At 49.6% G+C, this 25,953-nt stretch overlaps 2 protein-coding genes across 6 annotated transcripts; one reads left to right on the top strand and one right to left on the bottom strand.

The window, feature by feature from the left end:
* On the bottom strand, positions 1 to 14,164 carry CIAPIN1 (cytokine induced apoptosis inhibitor 1). 5 transcript variants are annotated; one of them, XM_079799947.1, is made up of 10 exons: positions 14,037 to 14,128; positions 9,061 to 9,188; positions 8,684 to 8,858; positions 8,053 to 8,205; positions 6,580 to 6,656; positions 4,965 to 5,133; positions 3,248 to 3,321; positions 2,253 to 2,368; positions 1,544 to 1,625; positions 751 to 994 (listed from the first exon to the last, which is right to left on the bottom strand). In XM_079799947.1, the coding sequence occupies exons 3-10, from the start codon at positions 8,838 to 8,840 to the stop codon at positions 884 to 886; spliced, it is 939 nt and encodes a 312-aa protein (XP_079656073.1). In that variant the 5' UTR covers positions 8,841 to 8,858; positions 9,061 to 9,188; positions 14,037 to 14,128; the 3' UTR covers positions 751 to 883. The 5 variants fall into 5 exon arrangements, with proteins under 5 accessions (XP_079656076.1, XP_079656073.1, XP_079656074.1 ...); XM_079799948.1 differs by having other exon boundaries at positions 9,061 to 9,159; positions 14,037 to 14,073; XM_079799949.1 differs by lacking the exon at positions 9,061 to 9,188 and having other exon boundaries at positions 14,037 to 14,164.
* On the top strand, positions 10,275 to 25,395 carry COQ9 (coenzyme Q9). The gene is made up of 9 exons (XM_079799945.1): positions 10,275 to 14,240; positions 16,336 to 16,504; positions 18,324 to 18,459; positions 20,401 to 20,543; positions 20,807 to 20,891; positions 22,291 to 22,395; positions 23,890 to 24,045; positions 24,373 to 24,426; positions 24,740 to 25,395. Exons 1-9 carry the CDS (start codon positions 14,174 to 14,176, stop codon positions 24,773 to 24,775), a joined length of 951 nt encoding a protein of 316 aa, XP_079656071.1. The 5' UTR covers positions 10,275 to 14,173; the 3' UTR covers positions 24,776 to 25,395.
* Positions 25,396 to 25,953: the final 558 nt, after the last annotated feature.

The raw sequence follows: 25,953 nt of genomic DNA, 5'->3' as shown, positions 1-25,953 counted from the left end.
TACCAAAGAACACTTTTATTTATTGGTAAGATAGAACAACCCAGGTCCCTCAAACCCTGACACACTCTCCCAACTATGAGCAAGATGCACGCCAGGTCTGCGAGGGCGGAAATGAGAAGGGCCTCCTGCTGAGAGGTGAGCTGTGGGCTCAGCTCTCTGTCCTGCTTCCTCCAACCAGGACTCTTCTAAAGGGGACAGAGCGGCCCGCTCCCTAGCAGGACCAGTCCCACTGTGCGGGGCACAAAGTCTCCAAAACAGAAGTTCTGTGGTGCAGGTTGAGTTTGCACGGCTGTCAGACACCCCACACACATCCCCTCTTCACAACTGATCTGTGGAAGTACAAGAGTTTAATAGTAACTGCAGATGAACAGAACACAGGTGCAACACACGAAACACGGGTGGGGGTGGATGGGTACAGGGACTATGATCACAGCAACCCCTGAGTGACTGACTCCCTTGGTGCCCTGAGGTGATGAATCACTTGACTCATGTCACTAGGAACTGCATGTTGAGTAAGCCACCAACTCTCTAAGACAAGTAGCAGCACCCGCTGAGCGCAGAGTAGGGGCAGGGCCCTGTCACGGAGTTAATACTCGGGGAGTCTGGGCGCGGAGTGTTATGATCAGCACGTTGACCCTGGGCGGGGGACCTCTACAGGACACATGCCAGTTCCCTAGCATTATGAAGAAACCGGCCCGCCCAGGTACCCGGCCCAGGACACCTCCGTCTTTTGATCCACAGCAGCACTACACACCCTGCACCCCACAGCCAGCTTCCCTCTGCCTAAGCCCCTCCCTGCAGACGGGCTTCCGAGAGAGAGCCGAGGCAGAGACAGGGTCTGAGGCAGAGGCGGCCGGAGGAGCCGTGTGCCGGCGGGTCCCTCCTAGGCGTCGCTGAGGTTGCTGTTGCTCAGGAGCACCTGCTCCCCGGGCTTGAAGGCTGGCATCCCGAGGTAGGGGCAGCTGGCGCAGCGGAAAGCGTCGCCCAGGTAGCACTGTGGACATAATAATATATACAACAGATACAATAACATATCGTGACATACTGGAGAGCCCGCCACACGGGAAGCTTATGCCAGGTTAGGGGCTAGACGGGATCCCTAATTTCAGGTTCCGGCCACAGCAGCCAAAGGAAACGGCGGGGTGCATTTGGAGGTCCCCGGGGGCCCAGACACTGGAGTTGTAAAGAGCTCTGGTCCTGTGAGAACAAGGGCCTGGAGCAGCTCCTTAGGCCGTACTTCTATATTCTCAGCATTCAATACCAGCTGAGCGCAGCCAAAGGGCTGATAACCTCAGGTCCACCAGGAGGTCGGAAGGGACAAAAATAAGAAACAAGAGCCCCCCGTCTGGGCATGAGCATGCTGACCCTCTCTTAAGAGATAACCTTGCTTCCACATGAAGACCTACATACATGTTCTCACGTAACCACCGATTACTGAAATATCGGGCAGGAAGTTCCTCACAGCGGGAGCTAGTGTGTGTGGAGCTCAGGACGGCGCTCGGTACCACTGAGGATCTGGGGAATACTAAGCCACGATATTTACGTTTCCACAAGCCGACTTGGGTTGGGAGCTTGTCTGTGCCCGGGAATTCTCCTTTTCCAGTTCTTCGGCAAGGCCACACGTGCTGGGGAGGCAGTAGCTGGTGAGCGGGACTGGCCACCACCCAGAACCCCCAAACCCGGCAGGACCAAATGCATGCACTTTCCTCTTCGGACCTTCCCACGGACTTCCCGGAGCAAAAGGAGCCAGAGCAGAGGACCCTATCGATCTTGTCCTTCCCTGGGAGCCTTCACAGATATGGAGTGTCCATCTTTCCTTGTCTGCTCAGGTTGGGCTCACCCTTCAGTTCTTCACAACTAAATACTATATTGTTTGGAGAGTCACATGTAGGTGGTTAAACTATCCACCTACATGTGAAAACTGGTTAAGCATCAACCTATGAACCACTTTGATTCCTAGTCAGGGCACATGCCTGGGTTGTGGGCTCGGTCCCCAGTAGGAGTGTACAGGAGGCAGCCGATCAATGATTCTCTCTCATCATTGACGTTTCTACCTCTCTTCCTCTCCCTCCCTCTCTGAAATAAGCATGCAGAGGTGGCTGTTCAAGTCCCAGTAATGTCTCTGGTTCTTAACCTGGTGAGGCGTACTTGGGTGTTCATTTCATTACTCTTTAAAATGCACTGCAGGAAGACTATGCTTTAATTACAGCAGAGCACTGTGACTGCAGACATCTGCTGCGGGCAGCACTCACCAGTTCTTGCAGGCCTTCCTCTTCTTCCCTTCTCCGCATGAAGGGGCCCGCAGGGAAGCTGGATCTGGCTTCTTTAAATCCTCTGGATCCAGCAGCTCATCTGAGTCGATGAGATCCTGGGGAGTGTTGGAAGCAGTTAGTGACATGGCCATACTGTCTGCCAAGGAGAGGCGGAGGTGGCCACAGGCGGAGGCAGCAGGGTTTCCGCCCGTGTAAGAAGGCACCCGCCATCCCCCTTCAGGTTGATGCTCATGTCCGAGCTGAGTACCACAGTGAAGTGACATGCACGAGGCTGTGAGGGGACTGGGAACCGATTTACACTGGGAACAGCTGATAGCTGGTAAATGAGAATGAAATGTATTTCAATAAACACTGCCTTCATAATTATTCAAAGTGTGTGGATACATTTTTGGGACACCCTGTATAAGAAGGCCTGTCAGGTGAAAAGGGGAATAAAATATTTTCTCTAGAATCCCAGAGAAAAGGGCCAATATGATACATATGCTGTGTAACGCTTTGATAAACGTGTGGACAGGTAACCTGGAAGTTCTATGCGGGCACAAACCCTAACCTGCGCTGCCTGCCACTATAACTTGGATAGCTGGAGAAGTGAACAACTTCGTGAGGAAAGCACCGACCAAAGATGGAGAAGTACTGCTTTGAAGACAGTGAGTGTCAGTGACTTGCCCAAAAGAGCCAGTGAAAACATTTCAGCTGACAACTCTTTCCAGGTGTGCACATGCCCACCAGAGTCTTCACTGTGTCACCTGGAGTAAGAACGAGAAAATCTGTGGGAAAAGATGCTGAAAAGAAATGCAAAGGCCACTAGTGGGGAGGTTCCCTCTCATGCAGAAATGCCGGTGACAGGCACAGCCTCAATGCGGGGCTTTAAATACCTTCACACCCACAAGGGCAGGGAGGCCCCTCCAAACCAGAAACACTCACCCCAACGGGGGCCTAAAGGAAAGCCACCGAGTGCCCCGGTGCCGACTCACCATGCTCCCATCCTCCATGTCACTGGCCGAGAGGGTCCAGAGTTGGGCAGCTGCCGGGTCCACAGCAGGCTTCACTGAGTCCAACCAACAGAGAAGAAGAGCTCTACCAAGAAGCCTTAAACAGACTAAAGCGAACCTAAGTGCTTTCCACTGAGACTGCGCAGAGAACATACTGGACTGAGAGTCAAGAGCCATGGGTTCAAGGCCCAGCTCTACCACTTACAAAAGGCAGGGCCTTGGGCCGATCCCCGTGATAGTCACAGAAGCCATCCTGTTTTAAACACTTGCTCTGTACCAGACACTGTATGAAGCATTTCGCATACATCATCTCATTTAACCCTGCTAACGACCTTAGGAGGTAAGCATCTGTCTCCTAACTGTATAGACAGAAAGCAGGTTTGGACACTTAGGCCAGTTACACAAAGCCACAAGTGTGATTCTGTCTAATGCTTTTACTTCCACTCCACACTGCTTTCTCCTCTTAGTTTCCATCCTCAGAACATGGGCTAATGGTACTCTGTACACCTACTGCAGTGATTGAAGATTAAATGAGAATGTGTCAAAAAGCACGATGAACACACAGCTTTAGCCTCACACACGAGAAAATAAGCTCTGGAGCTGATGCTGGCAGTGTAACAAAGGGGTGGCGGAAAGCCTCACACTTCCCGAGTTGTCTACGGGACAGGAGCCCAAGGAAGGGCCAGAAAAGGGCTGAGATCCCAATTCAGTGTGAGGCCTGTTCTCAAATGGGCCTGGGGGTAAGAGCACCCCCTAGTGATCACTGCCACAACTGCATGCTCGGACCTTCCACTGGGCAAACCGCTCATCTAAGCTGTTCCCACCCCTCGGGACTATGAACCCAAAGGTTAGGATTTCCAAGGGTTTCTTGAAGGTGTAAGATGGACAGTCAAAACAGAGCAGTGTGACTGGACCTATACACCTTTGCACACTTCAGAGCTGGGACAATTTTCTCAACTTGGGCATTAAAAAACAGGGACTGGAAATGCAGGGTGGGGAGTGTAATTTTCTGAGCAGAAGAAATGTTTTTACAAGTATCTTAAGATCCTCAAAGGAAGATAAGCTAACTTTAGTGGCACAAAAGCATGGAAAGAGGCGCAGGGCACTCCTATCTATCATGACACCACCATGAGGTCTTCTGAGGATAAATATCAAAATCCTGGGGCCTGGAAAGACTCACTCACTAAGCTCTGTGACTCAGGCCTCTAAAATCCGGAGGGGAGGCCTCGCCCAGCCGGTGTGGCCCAGTGGTTGAGCATCGACCTATGAACCAGGAGGTCATGGTTTGATTCCCCGTCAGGGCACATGCCCAGGTTGTGGGCTCAATCCCCAGTGTCGGGAGTGCAGGAGGCAGCTGACTGATGATTCTCTCTCATCACTGATATTTCTATCTCTCTCTTCCTCTCCTTTCCTCTCTCTGAAATTAATAAAATCTGGAGGCCTCAGTGTCCTCCAGTTCAGAAGGGCTGAACTAATATCTATGCGTTTTTTCTGTTGCGATCTGAAAATGCCTAGGACAATAGTACAATAAGCATTCTTCCATTTTTAGAGGATTAGTCCTTCCTTAATTTCTTCCATTTGGAAATGACAGAAATTAAGGAAGAACTAATCCTCTAAAAATCTATCACACCATTCAGATCTCTGGCTCCATTTCTAGTGTGTCTTTCAGGCCTATTCAGACAAGAACGTCCAGTCTTACCCGAAGGAGAAGACTTCTTGGCAGTAGAAAGCTTAAGTTGACTAGAAGAACCCACTTCAAAGTTGGGTTTTTTGCCTGTAATTTGCACAGAGACCAAACTGTCACTATGGTAACCCAGATGTTCTTGGACAGACTGTATCTCCTCAGGGCTCAAGGATTCTCGATGCAGCTGGAATTCAAGACATCAAAAGGATCAGGCCACACTCCTTCTACAAAATGATGTTCTAAGCCCACCTACCAGTATATGGGTATCAAATCCTAATTTCTGTGTTTTAAGTCAGCAGTCGCCAACCTTTTGGACCTCACGGACCACCAGTTGGCGACCGCTGTTTTAAGGAGTACACAGGATAACAGCGGAAGTAACAGACATCACCTCACGCTCACATCAGTTTCTCACTGATCATAACCCTAGAGTGTAACGTTTGTCTACATTTTTACTTTGAGCCTATTTTACTTTGTTTTAAAACTTTGGAAAGTTTTAAAACATTATCAAATATCTATTAGGCGTAAGGCACTGTGCGATTCATTGTGAGGGTTGGGTGATGATTGTGAAGATGAATCAGACATGGCCCTGTTAAACAGGATCTAAGCCTGTAGCGGGGAGCATGCCCACCATGGACGTAAAATTTAGATCCTGAGAGGAAAAGAGCCACAGCGGGAGGGAAATGCTTCCTGTGTGCCTTGGGAAGTAGCAGCAGACAGTAAAAGCGAAAAAGTGGGTGGGGGTGCTGTGTCATTAAAACAATAACCTTGTGTCTAACAATTATAGAATGGTTAAATGCATCACAGCCCACCTGTAGCACTGACTACTGTTACATCATAATGCCAACAAGGGATGATACACTGAGATGGGTAAATGTCCAACAAGCTAGTGACCTAACAATGTATACATATGACCTTACTGACATTAAGTAATGATGTGTGTGTGTGTGTGTGTGTGTGTGTGTAGCTGCAAATACATAAAAAATGGTTTCCCCTGGGGAGAGAAGTGTGAGCAAGGACTAGGATGTCATCACTTCAAATTCAATATTCTTCAGTATTAACTGAATTTTTGTGAGCATTCCTTATTTTAGAATAAATTAAGGTCTTCAGTCATGTAGCAAATCAGTGGTATAATGGCTCTCACTATATTATTCTTACCTCACACATAAGGAAATTTCAACATTGGAGAAGAATGTAGAAATATAAACACCTCTATTTAATTAAAATATTTCTACTGGACTGTCAAAAATGGGATTTCCCCTCCAACCTACACCAGCCGCCCCCCCAATATCCAAGGATGATCTCGGTGACTGCCCTTCCCTGGGGCCTAGGACTGGTGTCCACTAAGAAATCTGTGCTCCGCTCTGCCGGCTCAGTGGTCAGCACCACTAACCAGCACCGAGACCAGAATATGCCCCCACCCACCTGGGCCCCAGCTGAGCCTCTTCAGGGGAGACTATCCCAGAGGTTTTGTCCTTGTAGCTCACATGCAAAGCACTTCTCAACTTAGTTCCTAGTCTCCCCTTCAGGGCTGGTTTTTCCCCGGTTCTCTCTGTATTGTCTATGAAGATATAGTACTAGGTTAGTGACCCAGGGTTAAGTTCCCAGCAAAGAAGGCTGTCTACCAACATACCTCTTTTACTTCCACAAGACCAGACAGAGTCAGGGCCGAACACAGCTTAGATGCCGTCTTCACTTTGCTATCGTTAACTGCCAAGAGGAAAACCCCAATCAACAGCTTTATAGGTCAAAGCAGGAAAAATAATAAAGGCTCTATCCTGTTTGGGTCAATGGGCATTAAAACAATAATAACCTTTTCTGTTTAATGTATATACATTTTGGTGATATTTTAATTTGACTTGATTATTCAAAATTCTCTTACCAGTACTCTTAAGTTTTAGATAGTAATTCCATTATTGTTTCTTATAGCTCTCTGCTTCTTGGAAATACCAAGCCTTTCAGGGTTGTTAGATAATGATTAGAAAGAGGCTTTAGAAACTTTAACGTAACAAGTACCGTGTTCTCTTTTTATACTTCTGACAAAAGACACTGTGTTTAGTCACCCAAGGTTTACATTCCCAGCAACGTTTTTATATCTCCACATAAACATCTTCATACACTTCAAAATATTTTCATTTCTATTGGTGAAATAAGTCATCACATTTTGATGGAAAGTCTGGTTAAAAAATGCTAAAATTCAGAATTGAGTAACTCGTTGACACTTTACCACTTGAACAAAAAAAGAGAGGTTTTTATTCCCTGAGTTCCATCATAGTTTCCCATGAATCAATAATTACCTCTTCACTCCCACATTTCCAGTCACTATATTTCAACTCTAACTATGGACGCACAGGGTGTTTAAAGTTCAGGGATGTCTCAAGGACCCTTCAACCTCACTTCCCCCATGGTAACATCTTACACAATTCTAATACAATATGAAGACCAGGAAGGCGACATTGATAGTCCACAGAGCTTATCCAAATTTCATCAGATTTACATGCACGTGTGTGTGCGTGTGCATGTTAGTATGTGTGTGTGGTTCTAGGCAATCTTAGCACACGTGTAGCTTAGGGTAATCAATTACCACAATCAAGATATAGAATGTTCTCTGACCATAGGCGCCCCCATACTAGCCCTTTACAGCCTCACACACCACCTCCCAGGCAGTCACCAATTTGTTCTCAATCACCTGGAACTTTGTATTTCAGGAATGTTGTATGAGCGAAATCAGACAGCATGTGACCTTTTGAGACTGGCTTTTTTACTCAGCATGATTCCCTTGCGCACATGAAGTTTGTTCCTTTTTACTGCTGCATGGGTTTTCCATGGTATAGACATAGCAAAGGTTAACTGTTCATTCACCTGTTGAAGGACCCACCATGTTCAGATGGGCAGTTTCCTTCTATTTTACTACCTACTGGGTCAGAGATCACACATTTCTTCAGATGTGTTGCTTCAGATTTTTACAATAATGTATCTCTAATGATAAGATCAGCTGTAAGCATACTGATCTCCACATGGTATCTCCTGCTCAGAGAGATGCAGCAAGCACAGGTACAGATGCAACCCTGTGAAAGGCCCGTCTTTCAGATGAAGGTTTCCTTACCCACAGCTGTCTCTACTGGCTCCTTCAGAAAAAGACATCCCCCAGGCCGAAGGATCCGGGCCATCTCGGCCAGAATCTCAGCGCTGTGCAGAGTGCAGCTTCCAGGAACTGCACCCGCTAGAATAACATCAAAGCTAGATTCTTTGTGTGCAGCTGAAAAGAAGGAAGACTGTGTCAGCAATCACCTGGACCCCAGAAGCCGTCTCCCAAGCCCTCCGAGCCCCCCAAGGCTACGCCTGGCCCTGTAGAATGCACACCCACCCGTTCAGCAAATGCGATTAGACCACCGTTATAGTAAGGGGTATGGACATGCTGCCCTGCTCTCCCCCAGTCTTACTACTTTCATATCCTTTGATACGCTCATGGGAAGAAGTCAAAGAGGAAGCTGAAGAGTAGGCTTTAAAAAAAAGGAAAAAAAAGTGGCGTAGCTAATGAAACAAGAATATGCTGATATAAATCAACTACACGCCTGAGTCCATTGCATCTCAACTGAAAACAGCAGGGTGACAGGCCACTGCCATCATGTGCCACCCAAAGCAAAAACTCCGTTATCTTATCAGAAATGCAGCTCCCGTGGGAGTCTCACAACCTCCCCGCCCTGACCCTGTAGACAACCTGGGTCGGTACTTACATTGCACCAGCTGGTGGACGTTTTCCACTGACACTCGGCCCTCACTGCCGGCCAACGCCTGAAGCTTTCCCACCAGGTCTTTCAGAGCCCCCGGCGGGGAGGGCTTATCCCAGACCACCGCCACAGACTGGCCAGCTGAGACCCCAAACTCTGCCATCCTTGCTGTGCTGCACACCTAAAACCACCGGCCAAAGGAGAGTCAGGACGTAGCGAAGACGAAAGCACAATTTCACCCACGAGGCACCATCGAATATGTTTAGAATCACAACCTAATTCTGACCGGGAATTCGGACCACATTAGAGCATCTTCCTGTCAATACCAGAGTGTGAATAAATGAACGAGCCCATTACCCAAAGGTTTCATAACCCCAACATACCCGAAAAGCAGGTGGCTTCCTCGTAGCACCCTGACTTGGCAGTCAAGTAAGGAGCTTGAAGGCAGAAAGTTATTTCCTCTCTGATATGAAACAGCTCAGCTTGACCAGAATATATAACAGGCAGGACACTAATTAGGCAGAAGTATGACTCAGCAAGAAAGGCAAATAAATTGGCAGACAACCCAACCACAAGCTTAATGTGTTTTTTTTAAAGAGACAAGTTATTAAGTTTGGCAAACTGAGTATTTTCCCTTTTAGCAAAATATGATCAATGTATCAGTGATCAATAGTATCTACTATGCCTTTTTTTAACATTTAGTATTAGCCAGAGTGTTTAAAAACACTTTACATACATTATCTCAATTGAATCTCAGAACCACCTTAACCTAGGTATTATTCCCATTTTACAGCCAGGAAACTGAGGCCACTGACTTTGCCCAGGTCACACACCTAGTAAGTGTTGTGTGGATAAAGTAAGAGCTGGGGTTTGAATCCAAGTCCATCTGACTGTAAAGCCAGGGCTTTCATCTATGGAAATTTCCCCGCATGGGTCAACTTTCCCTTCCACTTGATACTCAGGCGAGTATAGAATGAAATCGGGTCAGGAGACAGCCCTCTACTCAGTTCCTCCTTTCTTTCTTTAATATTAATGCCACCGTTTCCGACGTGAAATAGCTCCAATAAATGACATCAGGACAGAAGCTGTGGTGGGGACATCAGGGTGAATCCGTCTTATGCTGAACCACTGTCTTCGGCAGAGGTGGCTAAGTGACAATTATACCACCACAGGCACTCTGGGACGGAATTTAAGCCATGTCCATACGTTCTTCCTTCTTTAAAAATGTTAACTTCAAATGATTGTTCCTCTGCTCCCAAAACAAGCCCAGGTTAGCCAGTCATCCTTCACTGCTACAGCACTCTGATTTTGTTGCTCACTTCCTAAAAGAGCTTTATCCTAAAGCAGTGGTCGGCAAACCGCAGCTCGCGAGCCACATGCGGCTCTTTGGCCCCTTGAGTGTGGCTCTTCCACAAAATACCACGTGTGGGCGCGCACGTACAGTGCGACTGAAACTTCGTGGCCCATGCGCAGAAGTCGGTTTTCGGCCTGGGCGAGTCTATTTTGAAGAAGTGGTTCTAACGCCGAGCCACACTCAAGGGGCCAAAGAGCCGCATGTGGCTCGCGAGCCGCGGTTTGCCGACCACTGTCCTAAAGGTTTTCTTTTCTAGAGCAAAATCAACTCCTTCGTCTTCAGGATTCAGGTTCTCCACAATCTGACTCCACGTGTGTCTCCACCTCTCCAAAGTGAATTTTGCAATTTTGCTCTATCATGCCTTTTATCTAGTTTCTTCCATGTGGAGTGCATACTCTTTACTATCCTGACCCAGCTGCAAAGTCGCAGTAAAAGGCTGCCAAGTGTTATTAGACAATGAGGATTTCCTTAGTCACTGAATTATGGTTTTCAAATCCCTAAAAAATGCACAATCATGAAAATAAAAACTTTTATTTTATTTACTTTTTAAAAGCTGACCTTTTTAAAATTCTTTTTTAAAATATGTTATTTATTTCAGGGAGAGATAGAAACATCCATGATGAAAGAGAATCATTGATCGGCTGCCTCCCACATGGCCCCTACTGGGGATCAAGCCTGCAACCCGGGCATGTGCCAACCAGGAATCGAACCCTGACCTCCTAGTTCATGGGTTAACGCTAAACCCCTGAGCCACACCGGTCAGGCAATAAATAAAAACTTTTAAGCCTTTTACTATCATATGATACACATGATACTGAGGAAGAAGCTTTGCAAATCTTTAAGGTGAGTGACTTGGGATCAATCTCACATTTAAGAACCAGCCAGGGAAGACAGAAATATGGATTGCTGGGGATTAAGTTATAAGAAACAAACGAACTGTTTCTAGAATGATGATGGTCCTGGCTGGTATGGCTCAGTGGTTGAGCACTGAACCATGAACCAGGAGGTCATGGTTGGATTCCCGGTTGGGGCACATGCCCAGTTTGCAGACTCAACCACTGAGCCACACGGGCTGGGCTCAACCTGTCCCTTTAGAGGTAAAGTCACTGTCACAGCACTGGACGTCTCTGTTAACCACCTCCCCAACGCTAACTGCTGCGCACACGTGCCCACGGCTCTTCTAAAACGATCCTGGCAGGCAGTGACAGCAGGTGTCTCAGAATAACTTCTGGAGATACACTTGCTTATTTTTTAAAAAATATATTTTATTGATTTTTTACAGAGAGGAAGGGGGAGGGATAGAGAGCTAGAAACATCGATGAGAGAGAAACATTGATCAGCTGCCTCCTGCATACCCCCTACTGGGGATGTGCCCGAAACCGAGGTACATGCCCTTAATCGGAATCGAACCTGGGACCCTTCAGTCCGCAGGCCGACGCTCTATCCACTGAGCCAAACCGGTCAGGGCCATTTGCTTATTTTTAAGGTACCAAGTTAACATAAAATCTTGAGGCATTTGTCTTCTCTTGAGGAGGAACGGGGCCAAAAGAAAAAACTAAGATTGACGTTTGGGTATCAGTTCAAACCAAAAATCAAATCCTTTTAAGTCAGGTGCATAAAAAAAACCCTGAGAATCCTTCCCAGGAGGTGTGGCTCATTGGTTGAACATTGACCTATGAACCAGGAGGTCACAGTTCGATTCTCAGTCAAGGCACCCGCCGGGATTGTGGGCTCAATCCCTAGTGAGGGGCATGCAGGATCAATGATTCTCTCTCATCACTGATGTTTCTCTCTCTCTCTCTCTCTCTCTCTCTCTCACCTGCTCTCTGAAATCAATAAAAACAATATTAAAAAAAGAAGAAGAAGAAAAACCTTAGCCAGTTTGGTTCAGTCGATAGAGGACTGAAGGGTCCCAGGTTTGATTTCGGTCAAGGGCACGTACCTGGGTTGTAGGTTCAATCCCCAGCCCTGGTCAGGGTGCCTGGGGGAGGCAACCAATCAATGTGTCTCTCTTACATCGATGTTTCTCTCTCTCTCTCTCTCTCTCTCTCTCTCTCTCTCTCTCTCTCTTTTCCACTCTAAACAATCAATGGAAAAGTATCCCCTGGTGAGGATTAAAACAAAAACAAGAACAAAAACCACCTGAGAATCCTGACAGTCACCAGAAAAGAAAATTTTAATTAAAATGAACTGACTGAAGCTCACAAATACACAGAGAGAGAGAGAGAGAGAGAGAGAGAGAGAGAGGATAATCAGCAAGGAAACAGGAAACTCAAAGGAAAAGGAAGACTGTCACCAGCGAATTAGGTGTGTGTCAAGAGTTAAGGGTTACAAGCCCTAGAATACCCACCTGTGGACGGAAGGGGCACATACTAAACCTGGACAAGCTTAGGGGACGCCTGCGTGGCGGCCTTGCAAACTTGGAGACCTAAAGTAACCACGAAGGATGGTCTGAAATGAAAACTTTTTAAAACCAAAAGCCGTTTGTTGTGGGCAGTCATGTGCTAAGGCAGTGTTTTTCCCTAGCAAAGGTTACCTTCACCTTAACTAAGCCAGTCTGTGTCTAGAATAACACGTCTTTGCAAAAACAAAGTGATTTCCCGTTTTCAGACCCCTCAAAGCACAGAGCCACAAATCCCCTCCTTATCCTTGTTATCATGACAGCTGTTGACTGTTAACTATCCCGCACCCCCGGCAGGAAAAGTGTGTCTATCATTTTACTTTTCATCCAATCCCAGAGGTTTCCCGGCTGTGCTTTCTCCCGCCACCTCCCGAATCTATCGCCGGTGGATTTCGTGGAACCACTCAGGACTCCTCCTTTACTGTCATGTATAAAACAAGGTGGGAACCCGCATTCTCCGGAGCATTCTCCCAATCCATTGAGAGTCTGCTTCCGCGCAATTGTCAACAGTTTGGCTCAAATAAACTCACAAAAATTCTTCCCAGGTTTGAATGTTTCTTACCTTAACACACAGAAGAGGCCCATTTGAAGAGAAATGTACAGAACTCAGAAAAAACAGCAACCACAGAGCAGTGCTTTATGGAACTCGAGATATGGGTATGACATTTTAACATTTGGGGAGTTTGGGCTTAGGAGGGCTTCGCCCACACTCAGGCAGGGGAGACCCAAGTGATCTGAAAAGATCAGGTTGGTAAGGCGTGTGCAGAACAGATACCAAGACAGGAGGGTCTAACTGCAAACACAGACTTGACAGAAGACTCCTTCGCTCCTGTCATCCCTACTCCACCCGGCGCCCTGCGAACGTGGAGCCTTCTCTGACGACAGTTGTTTGAGGCCAGGCCATGACCTTCCAGGGCCACCCAGGGCTTGGCACTCCATGTCTGAATGAGTGCGACCGGCCTTTTCCAAACTGGCAGAGGCTACAGATCACCCGGCCTTTGTGAAAACAGGACTCCGGGAACGGACCCACATGTAATCCATCAGCCGTCCCGGGGAGAGACCTGGGCGGCCGGCTTACCCACAGCACCCCGGCCAGTTTGGGAAATATCTGATTATCACCAACTCAACACCTTAGAGGTTCAGGGAAATCGCTGGCTCAAAAGTACTCCCTGGAGGTCCCCCAACGACCGGAACGTGGGCTCAAAAGTACTCCCTGGGGGTCCGAAACGCCCTCAGTCGGAGAAGCGGGACTGAGGCCCAAGGTCACAACAGCGGGCTGCGGGCACAAGCGGGTCTCAGACCCAGGTCTCCCGGACCCCAGCCCGGCTCTTCCTCCCGACCGCTGTCCCTGGGGCCTCGGCCCGAGGCAGGCAGTCCAGGCCGGACAAGGGCCCCAGCGCCAGGAGCCCGCGGCCCACAAAATCGGCCCGGCCCCTCAGCCGGCTTCTCAGGGCAAAAGCCCGCCTTGGTCCTCGGGGAGGGGGCCAAGGCTGTTCCCACCCAGTGACACGACTGGGACTGGGCAATGGGAGGGTCTGGGGACGAGGATGGGCCGGGAGGGGACGGGGCAGGTCGTGTTCTCGGGGAACCGAACTAGCGCTTACCTGGTACCCAGGACGCCCTCCCCGCCGCTCCGCAGGCGCCGGCTCCGCGCACGCGCTTCTCGCGAGAGGCGGAGGCTCCCGCGGAGCGTGAGGGCGGAAGTGGTTGCGCTGACGTCGGAGACGTGCCCGCTTCCAAGATGGCGGCGGTGTCCAGCGCGTTCGGCCGAGCGGGCTGGAGGCTCCTGCAGCTGCGGTGCCTGCCCGGTGAGGGGGCGGCCGAGGCGGGGAGCGGGGTGGAGCGGGGAGGGGGCGCGAGGCCGACCTGGGCTGGGTGCGGGGCGGAAGAGGCCGTGGCGGCGGCTCGCGAGCAAGGTGAGGTGAAGGACACGGGCGCGGGGCCGCCGGCGTCCCGGGATGGAAGGGCCGTCTGGCTGGCTTCTGCCCCCGTCAGCAGATGTGAGGGGCCCGGCCGCGGGGCAGGCCTCTCACTCCCGTTTAATGGGCGTCACGAAGCCCCAGAGCGGGCCGCGGGGGCCCAGGGCCACACAGCTCGTGCGTCGCAGAACTCGGCCGGTCTCCTAAGCCCCCGGCGAAGCCCCAGGGCCCGGCCCGGGGGGACAGCCGGCGACAGCCGGAGAGCACCGTGTCCTCTGTCTCCTGTCCGTCGTCGCCCGCCGCGTCAGTCATCCTGGGATGCCCTTGTACCGCCTTTGCACTGTGGAGGCAGTATTGTTGTTTATACATCGGAGTCCCTAACAACAGACGTTTACTTACAAGAGGAACCTCTGTGTCATTGGCGTAAAGGGAAAGCCGGCGTCACCACACGTAGTGCATGTGACACATCAACAGAAATATATAGCTAATGAAATAATCATTCTCCTGCATTTCACCTAAAATCTCCTAAATCACAGTGGCTCCTCCGAGTTTCTTCAGAACCTCCTTTGTCCTTTTCAAAGTATTATGAACATTCGCTCCATTTTTTCTATGCATACACTACAATACTGGTGTTTTCACACATATTGTGCTGTGTTTTTTAAATCATTGTTCCCTGAGTGGGCTCATAGATTTTTTTTAATGATGCCCTTTTTTTTGTTGTTATACAAAACTCCAAACTAAATACGATTAGTAAAAGTAATGTCTGTGACCCAGCAAATCCACTCTGAAATATTTACAAATACCAGAAGGAACGAAAGCGTGTGTCCACAACAAGGTTTGTACAAGTACGTTCGTAGCAACTTTGCTGATAAGAGCCAACACTGAAACAGCCCGGGTGTCCATCCACAGAAGAGTGTATCTTCATGGAATACTACTCAGCAGTAAAAAGCAACCTCCTGGTTTACACAAAAAAACATAGCTCTATCTAAAAAAATGTATTAAACAAAAGAAGTCTTACATTAAAATGACATGCTGTACGATTGTATTTAGATGAAATTCTAGGACAAGCAAAACTAGACTGAAAACTTCAGAACTGTGGGTAGGGAATGACTGGGAAGGAACGTGAGGGGACTTGCTGGGGAGGTGATATAAGTATGCATTTGTCAAGATTCAGAATTGGCATGTTTAAGACTTGCATTTCATTGTCTATAAATAGCTCAATAAAGGGACAGAAGATAAATATTAAACTCTAGTTTATGGAGGCATGGTGAAATGTTTAGAGATGAAGAATACTGAGGTCTGCAACAAATGTATCGAAATACAAAATGGATTAACAGAGTGATGGCGACATAGAGAGTATCTGGGTGGTGGGTATACAGGCGTTCATGCCACAATTCTTTCAACCTGTCAGTATGTTTGCAATTTTTTATAATACAATGTTGGGAAAGAAAAAAGTATGAGGTGGTGCTTTTCCAAAAGCCCTTTCCTAATGTGAATGAAGGGGTGTTGCAATATTGCAGATGAGAAAGCAGATTGAGGCATCATATAAACACGGGGTCAGTACTCAGACCTTCTCATTTCTAGTCCAGCGCTCTAGCCATGATATATAAACATGAAATATTTTCAAGTCACTGTCACTTTTTGCTTCAGCCTACTCACATGGAGCAAGTAGCAGAGATCATTACTCCTAATTTGCCTGCTCTAAAGTCACGCTCACGGGGACGAAACGGCTTGCCCATTACCACACCGCTACAAATGATAGAAACTGGCCCAGAAGCAGGTCTCTTTCTGGCTCAGACTTTTGTCTCCACATCCTGTCTGAAGTTGCCAGTTTACCCTGAGTTTTGCCTGAGACCCAACACTCGGATAAGTGGTTCTGGAACGGACTCTGCCCTCTTACCCTCCCCATCCCTTGTACCACGGTAGGTCTCAAAGGGTCTTCTCTGGTAATGTCCCCGACTGACCAGTCCCGTTTCTGCTTCAGTGTCCCGCTGCCAGCCCGCCCTGGCGCCGCGTGCCTTCCATGCTTCAGCTCTGCAGCTAAGGGCTTCCGATGAGCAGAAGCACCAACCGCCCCCTCCTTTTTCTCAGCAACATTCTGAGGCGCAGGGCGCAGAAGAACCCAGTCCAGAGTCTTCTCGTCCACCCCCCAGGTAGGCACCAGAACCCTGTTGACCCATTTCTGGCCACTGTGCGTGCTTGGGTACATCTGTTCTTCCTCTCTCCTCTCTTCTTTCTCACCTTGCATCATTATCACACGATCTTGGAAAGGAACCTCCTGTTTTTTAATGAAAATGGTGCCTGTACATTGTAAAACATCTAAACAATACAAAGAAGTTCACAAAAATTACTGGAAATCACAGATCCAGAAATAACTCTGCCAACATTTTTGTTACTATCTTTCTAGATGTTTCTGTAAGCATATTTCATATATAAACTTATGTACATAATAATGATTAATTATAGCCCTGGCCTCTATGGCTCAGTTGGTTGAGGCGTCATCCTGTGCACTGAACGGTTAAGGGTTCAATTCCCAGTCAGGGCACATACCCAGGCTGCTGGTTCGATCCCTCGTTAGGGTACGTACCTATGGGAGGCTACCAATGTTTCTCTCACACATTGATGTTTCTCTCTCTCTCCATCTACCTTCCTCTCTCTCTCTCAAATCAATACAAACATCCTTGGGTGCAGATTTAAAATAATAATAATAATGATTAATTACATTATATGTGCTCTTTCAGAATCTGTTTTTTCACTCTATATACATTTTTAATGTCTTTTCACAGTCATTATTTTAGTAATTGCATAATATTCCAGCAAATGGTGGTACCAAAGTTTGTTTAACCTATCTTTTATTGATGAACTAGAGGCCCAGTGCATGAAATTCGTCCACTTGGCGGGCTGGGGGGGGCGGGGGGGCGGGGCTCTTCAGCCCGGCCTGCACCCTCTCGCAGTCTGGGAGCCCCGCGATTGATCACCCTGCAGGGGGAGGCCCTGCCCACTGCCGCCAACCAGGTAGCCTGGGCTGCCTCCTTTGGGGCGATGGCAGAGCCCCCTGGCTGGTGGTCTGGGCCTCCCTCTGTGGGGCGATCATGGGGTGATGGTGGGGCCCCCCGACCAATCACATCACACCCACCTTGGCGGCGGCAGTCAGTGCTGGGTCGCCGCGGCACCCGCCACCCAGGAGGGACCGAGAGGTCAGCAGTTCAGCCCGCTCGCCAGTCCCCACCCACCCAAGGCTGCTGCATGCACAGCCTAGCGTTCAGTCGTCCATTCGGTCGTTTTGGACGTTATGGACCCTGGCTCTTTATATATTAGGATATTTAGATTTCCTTCACTGGTATGAAAAACAATGTGATAAAGTGTGTGATTCTCAGCAATGGGAGCACGAATCAAAGGATATGCACAGGTGGCACTTTGTTACATGTGTGCGGCCAAATTGTCCTCTAGAAACGTAATTTCCATTAGATTTTTTTTTCTCAATCCTACCACTGAGAAGTTCCTCTAGCTCTGAAATTAAAGTATCCCCAGTCATTATTCTGGTCTCCTGATTAACATACTTTTCATTTCAGTTCAACAAATATTATTTTGAGGATATACTTTGTGCCAGACCCTGTGGATAATATGACCATTGTTTCAGACCTCATGGTGTTGCCATCTGGTGCAAATACAGATAAAGAAACTGTGCTGAGGGCTAGAAACGGAACCCTCGGAGCTGCAGGAGCATGTGCTCCATGCATGACCTCCTCGCTCACTGCTGCCTTCTCTCAGTGAGCATACGGGAGGGGAAGGATGATAGATGTTTTACTGTGTTGGCATTGCAATACCAATACACAACGTAAATGTCCTCCCAACATGTGCTTACTAGTAGCTATGGTTTCTGGTCAGGCTCATTTTGCACTCGAGGCAGCAGGCAGTAAGATGAGGTGTGCAGGGCTCTGTCCCCATGTCTCCCTCGGGTTTGGGTCTCAGGTACACAGACCAGGGCGGCGACGAAGAGGAGGACTATGAGAGTGAGGAGCAGCTGCAGCACCGCATCCTGACAGCAGCCCTGGCGTTCGTGCCTGCCCATGGGTGGACGGCAGAGGCAATTGCGGAAGGAGCCCAGGTGTGTATAGGTGAGGGCGGGGCAGCCTGACCAAGATCAGCCGGGAGGGAGTTACATCAGCCAAAGTACAGCCCAGCTTGGAACCCCTCACCCCTGTTGGATTCTCTGGATGTTTTGCTTTTCTTTTTTTTGCAGGGGGCAGTTCTTTATTAGTAAGGTGAAACTAGGTTCATTATAAAACTGCTGTTTACTAAGAATATAAGATGAAGTTGGTTCTTAGGAGTAAGGTTCTAAAGCAGTGGTTCTCAACCTTCCTAATGCCGCGACCCTTTAATACAGTTCCTCATGTTGTGGTGATCCCCAACCATAAAATTATTTTCGTTGCTACTTCATAACTGTAATGTTGCTACTGTTATGAATCGTAATGTCGCGACCCACAGGTTGAGAACCGCTAGCAGGGTCGCCTAAGACCATCAGAAATCACAGATATTTACATTACGATTCATTAACAGTAGCAAAATTACAGTTATGAAGTAGCAACGAAAATAATTTTATGGTTGGGGGTCACCACAACATGAGGAACTGTATTAAAGGGTCGTGGCATTAGAGAGGTTGAGAACCACTGTTCTAAAGGCAGCCCATGTAAAGAATTGCCTATGACAAAAATGGCCATATTTCATTGGCTCTAAGATGCCAGTGGTTGTAAGAAGCAACATGGTTTTATGCATCACTGAAAAAGATAAATACCGCCTTTAAACTGGGATGCATCATCAGTTGTACAATTCACACTGATGGTTTAAAATGAAAAATATGTGGCTCTTAGACTTGATGAAATACGGTGTTTGAAAATGCCCAAGAAGGCACCACTTGGGAGAAGAACACACTCTATTTTTCTCAATGAGTCTAAAGCATCTGCTCCTGCATTGGAATAGACTGGCAGGTTGCCCTCCAAAATGGCTGTGTACTTCCACCAAAAGAGAGGCGTTTCCCCACTCCCAACAGTGGGAGTTTCTAGTTAATGTTTTTGTTTTGTTCCTTTTTCTCCTCTGTCTCTGCTGCTGTCAGGGTTCTGCCTCCAGCAGATGCACAGCAGTTGCTGTACATGGGGAGCAGCAGGGATCTTTGTGGCTTTAATTTCTGGACAACTCATTAAGGAAAGCTTTGTTGTTGTTTTTCATTTTTATTCATTGATTTTAGATAGAGGAAGGGAGGGAGAGAGAGAGAAACATCGATTTGTTGTTCCACTTATTGATGCATTCATTGGTTGCTTCTTGTATGTGCCCTGACCAGGGATCGAACCCACAACCCTGGCTTATCAGGGCAATAATTAACTGAGCTACCCAGTCAGGGTCTTGTTGTTGTTCTTTAAACAACTAAGTGACTCGATTTCCAAGAGATAAATTAGGTGAATTGGTAAGGGAAAGGGTTATGAGCGTTCTTCCCCAGCCCCTTTATATGTCAGTCAGGACTCCAGGTTACAAGTGTCAGAGTTCCACTCTGACTGGCTCAAGCAGGAAGGAGTGTTTTGGCTCATTTAGTAACAGAAAAGTCTGGAAGTAGCTTGGGCACACCATTCTTGGATTGTGGGGCTGGGAACTTTCTCTCCAGCATATCTGCTTCGCGTTCCTCTCTGAGCTCCATCCTCGGCAGGGGCCTCCCATGCAGGACTAGGAATGGCTCAGCAGCCGCCGTGGAAAGAGAGCGCCTCTTTCCCAGCAGTCCTAGCCAAAGTCCCAAGGCGGTTTCTCCAGGCCTGGGATTGCTCACGTGCGCATCTTTGAGATGGCGCTGTGAACTCCCGTCCAAGTCTGTGCCCCATGCGTTGCAGCACGCCAGGGGCTTGATGGAGTGTGGTTAGCTTCACCCAAGTCTCACGGATGAAGAGTGAAGAGTGGGGTGGCCCCTGAAAACGAAGCTGCTGTTACTAGAAGAGGCACTAGTGGCAAGCGGGCAACACATGTCCGCTGCACTTGCCGCCACCGTCTGTTCTTCCCTCTGTAGTCTCTGGGCCTCTCCAGTGCAGCCGCCAACATGTTCGGGAATGACGGCAGTGAGCTGATCCTGCATTTTGTGACCCAGTGCAATGCTCGGCTCACCCAGGTGCTGGAAGAGGAGCAGAAGCTGGTCCAGCTGAGCCAGGCCGAGTAAGTCCGATGGCGTTATCGCTCGGGGTGGCAGCTAAGGCTCGAGTGACTCAGGCCCCACCAGCTGTCCCCAGGAGGCCAGTCCAAGCAGAGCCAAAAGGGACATTCAGCAGCTGCCGCTTCCAGGGGACTGGCTGACAGGCAGCCGCCTGGCTCGGACAGCTGTCGACGGGCCAGCGTCCGGAGCTCGCCTGACTCCCCCGAGGCCAGCACCGAGCCATGCCTTTGACCCAGAGACGCATGTTTTCTTTTCCCTCTTCCAGGAAGAGGAAGACGGACGAGTTCCTGAGGGACGCAGTGGAGACCAGACTGAGAATGCTGATCCCGTACATTGAGCACTGGCCCCGGGTACAGAGTCCATATCCAGGCCCCCGGGCAACAATGTCTCAGATGGAAACTGCCAGCACCTTCCCCTCGGAGCCCTGGGCGCTGTCAGGCCTCGGCTCACTGACCCCCACAGGCCCAGGGATGCTCCGGGCATGTGGCAGAGCTAGGTTTCAGATTTGGGGGGTGCCAAAGAGAGTAACTCGGCGCCATCTGTGTCTCGGTCGCTGGAGATGTGAGTGGCCTGGGGACTGGACCGCGTCCTGGGTGGGGCCTTGGTGGCCCGAGTGGCCCGCGGGCGGGTCTTCAGTGAGGAGGTGTCCATGAAGGATCTGAGGAAAGTCAGCAGGTTGTGTGGCCATTGTCATGAACGGGCCTGTCGTGTTTCAGATCTCAGGGGCTGGCCTTCTTTTCAGATCGTCAGTGTGATGCTTGAGGATTGGAGTTTTCATCCAAGGGCTTTTCTGCCCTTCTCTGAAGCTTCCTTTTTCCTCTTTCAAAGCATGTCACAGTGGGGGCCCTTCTCTCAGTTAAGCAAGTAAAGTCGAAGCACATCAGAGGAGCGCACAGCCATCGGGGTCCCCCACCCAGCTGGGACCCTATTGAGCACGTCACTTCAGTCCGTCCGTGGACAGACACGTGAGCGCCCAGGCCGGGTGTGTAGGGAGCACGGCCGAGAGTCCAGCCCGCCTCCTGCCTGTGCTGCCACACTGGATTTCCAGACCCGGCGCCTGGACTCGCTCCGCCTCACAGCTCAGGGGACAAAAACGAGTGGTTAGGCCTGGCTGCCTCTGGCGCAGCACGTTTCCTCCTGGGCCCTGCACCGAGAGGACACTTCCCAGCTGATCCAGGGCCTCTCTGAACAAACCCCAGAGGCCCCGGCCGAGGACTTTACAGCTGACATAGTGGCAAGACCTTGTACTGTCAGGAGGTGGTGTCTGCTGATGGAGGAGTCTGGGTTGTGCCATTGCTTGTATTAGTTGAAGGATTTGGTTTCCGGTAACAAGTTAACTTGAGTTGAGCAAAAGGTCATGGGGAGGCACTTAGTGAGGCTGCAGTGGGACAAGAGGAGGAATGTGACCTAGAATTTGGACCCAGATTCCCTTCCTATCTCTGCTTCTTCCTCCATGTGACCTCCCCATCCTCTTTCTCAGTACTCAGACCAGGCCAGACCCTCTGCTGTCTGCATTCCCAAGTCCACAGGCTGGGGATGGAGAATCTGATAGGGCCAGGAGGGTAGGATGGGCCCTGGTCCCCATCGGCTGTGGTCAGGGTTGTTAGCCACCAGGAGGGGGTGGGCGGTGGGCTCAGAATGCGAGCTGGGCAAGCCTCCTTACATACGTCAGTGGAGAGGTGAGGCACCAGCCACCCATGCGCGGTTGTCACCTGTGTGCTATACCTATCCCTGTCATTCTCCCTGCAGGCCCTCAGCATCCTCATGCTCCCTCACAACATCCCGGCCAGCCTGAGCCTGCTCACCAGCATGGTGGACGACATGTGGCATTACGCTGGGGACCAGTCCACTGATGTGAGTGTTTCTGTAGGCCCACAGGATGCTGGGAAGAACTTGGGTTGAGCATTTCTTCAACACGTTTGTGAAATTTCTTTGATCACAAATCCCTTCAGGGGCCTGCATTGCCATTCCCCGCCTGGTAAGGAGAGGCTGAGGTATGAGGGAGGGCCCTCAACAAGCCACAGTGGGATCTAGGTCATCCTCATTCAGGAACCAATACTCTGTCACAAACCAGTGGTCCTTCTTCCGACCTGCAGTGGTGACAAAAGACGCCAGAGGGCCTTGTGATTGGGCTGCTATTTTATAATGCCCTCCTCCCCCCGCGCTCCCCCCCCCCCCCCGCCCCCAGTCTCCTAAAATTTATATTCTGCAGCAGAATTTCTCAGTGTGACTTTCATGAGACTGATTTTTTTTAATGCCATGGAGACACCATTGCTTTAAAAAGAAACTCCCACCCCCAGCCCATCATGGCCTGCTTTGCTAAGAAATCAATAAGCCTTTAAACAGGCACCAGGAAAGAATGTGACTTGTGAATGCTATTATATTTGTGTAAGGAAGTTTTTTAAAAAGTGTATCTTTATAAAAAGAAATTGATATCCTGGCTGGGGAGGCAAAGGGATGCTCCCACCCGGTTCTAACATAGTGCTTTAATAAACTTCCCCTGCGGGAATATACCAGCAACAGAGATGATAGCAAAATGAAATTAGAAAGCAAAGAAATTAAAGGAATAAAACACGAAGCAGCTGAGCCAGTGCTCTGAAGAGTAGTTCCCAGGAAGTCGGTGTCGCTAAAGGACTTGACCTTTCAGCTTTTCCTCGCCGTTCTCACTTGTCCGTGATTCTCTCAGCCGTCACTTGCCCAGTGGAACACACTACAGTTTGCTCATAACTGGCTGACCACAGGGCCTCCCCAGCACTCAGATGGCCTAAGACTTAGTCTTTTCACCAGCAGTTCCAAAAAGGACCAGACGTAGCAAAGTCATGCTTAGTAAACCTCCAGACTCCACCCACTGACTGAACGCTAAGAGGTTGGGTCCGGGGGCTTGGTTTTTTTAAAACATTTTTAAAAAATCCTCATCTAAGGATATGTGTTTATTGATTTTTAGAAAGAGAGAGAGAGGGGGTGGGCGAGAGAGAGAAACATCGATGTGAGAAAGAAACATGGATCGGTTGCCTTCTGTATGCTCTCCAAACCAGGTATCGAACCCACAGCCTAGGTATGTGCCCTGACTGAGAATTGAACCCACAACCTTCTAGTTCATGGGACGATGCTCCAACCAGCTGAGCCATCGGCCAGCTTGGGAGCTTGCGTTTTTAATCTCCCAGGTCATTCTGATGTACAGCCACGTGGTGGAACCATAGTGTTGTCCAGAGAGCCATATGCATCTGAGGGAAAGAAGAAATCGGGAGGAAGCCCATGCGTGCCTGTGGCTTTGGGCAGAAACCACCCCCGATTGCCCCCACCCGCAGCAGTAGTGCTGACCCACCTGCCTGGGGGTTTTCCTTGCAGTTCAACTGGTACACCCGCCGGGCCGTGCTGGCTGCTATCTACAACACAACCGAGCTGGTGATGATGCAGGACTCCTCCCCAGACTTCGAGGACACTTGGCGCTTCTTGGAAAACCGGATTAACGATGCAATGAACATGGGCCACACTGCCAACCAGGTATGGGGCTAGCCATTGGGAAGCCTCCTCACCAGGCACACCCTCCGCCTCGGGTCACAGCTGGGCACCGTCTTCCTCTTGCTCCCCTGTGGCCTCAGCTGACAGTCCTGCCGGCCTTCCCGGGGAGCTGGGCTGGTTCTTCCTCACAGCAGCCTCTCCAAAGAGCCACGCTTGGCCCGTTTGCGGCGGTGTTGTCTGTAGGCTCTTCCTCCGGTACACAGCCCTCTTGACTCCACCTGCTGGGACTAGTAGGCCTGCTGGTTTGTCCTACCTGCTCACCTTTGCTTGTGGTGGGGGCTAAGAGAACCTGACTCTGACTCCTTCTAGGTGAAGTCCACTGGGGAGGCACTGGTGCAAGGACTCATGGGTGCAGCAGTGACGGTGGGTACTTCCCCGCTCATCCCTGCTCTCCCCCATCCCACTCTGGCCCTGTGCTGTTTGTTTAATGTATCCCTGACCCCGAGTAGTTTTGTAGCCTTAAACTGGAAAACTAGTCATGAGACTGACAGTGGTGCAGTCCAACTCCCTTGATTCCAAATATCCCACCGCTTTACTGTTTTACTGGCTGACTCCCTGGACCCCGGGACATCAGATCACAGCCACGTGCGCTGCTTTGAAAATCCTGACCTCTCCCATTGAAGTCCTGGGGCAGGGCAAGGCCTCAGCACTCTCTCTGTTTCCACCCCTTTATCAGCTCAAGAACCTGACAGGTCTGAACCAGCGCCGGTGAGCAAGAAGGGGTGTAAGCTAGAGTGCCCAGAAGAAAAGCTGCGGATATATTTAAAGGACATGGAACAGTATGAAGTGCCAGCACAGGACAGGACTCCTGAGTCACCACCACAGCCGCCTGGAAGCCGCAGGGCACCTGATGACACAGCTGTAGCCCGGGAGCGGGCCACTTCCTCGGTTTCTAGTACCACGCCCGGCTTCCTGGTGTCTTTCTGCAGTGATTGACAGCTGAGGCTCTCATCCAAGCGTTCAAGCCACAGAAACCCAGCACGGCCTGTCATGTCTCACAGGCACCTAGGTCATATCGTAATGTTCCTAGAATGCTCTCTGGGGCTCCCAGGTCAGTCAGGGTCTGAAGCCACCCCTGTGGCAGCTGCTCCACAGCACAGCACAGGCACCCAGAGGTCTTCCTTGCGGCCATTTTCCTCCCCAGCAGCCTGAGATACTGCACCTGGGACCCCCTCAGAAAGCTGCCACATGAGACAGGTGCCTGCTGGACAGTGGTTCACAGCCCGGCCCGAGGTGTGATCTCAGGCCTGGTGTCGCATTACACCAGCGTGCGTGCAGGCTTATTAGTGAGCTTAGACTCTGTAAAAATACTAATAAACATGTTTGAATCCATTTACTGTTGTGTAGTTTTCATCCAGACCATGGCAGGTATCCAAGACCCCAGAGAGAGACAGCAGTGGTGGGAAGGTTTGAGGCTGGCAGCCAGGAGCCCCGAGTGGTCCTGGTGCTGCCTAGCCATGTGACGGCTCTCCGCTCTGGCCCAGCCTTCCCGACAGCAGAATGGGAGCAGCAGGGCCCTGTCCTCTCACCGTCAGCTCCTTGGGCTGTGCTTGTCTGTTGCTAACCATTTCAGTGGTACAATCTAGCTTTCATAATTTTTTTGGCCTCTACACTGGCTGGGCTCCTTTTGCAAGTGTGGTTAACTCTTGTATGGGTCAGCTCCGGCTGCGGTGGGAAGGGAAAGGGCATATACCTACCATTCAAGTATACTGGGCTAAAGTACACTTCTGTTTTTCCATAAATGTTCAAACTTCCTTCTTTTAAAAGACAGTATTCCTATGTTTGTATATTTCACCAGGCCTCTCAATGGACAATTACTTTTGTTTCTTTTTTGATGTTACAAACTGTGCTGCAGTGATCATCCCTGTAAATATATCTTTGCTTGAAATT

Source organism: Cnephaeus nilssonii, assembly GCF_951640355.1.
Source record: "Cnephaeus nilssonii genome assembly, chromosome: 20".
NCBI lineage: Eukaryota > Metazoa > Chordata > Mammalia > Chiroptera > Vespertilionidae > Cnephaeus > Cnephaeus nilssonii.
Note: the sequence above shows the minus strand (reverse complement) of the source record. Positions and strands in the feature narration are given on the sequence as shown.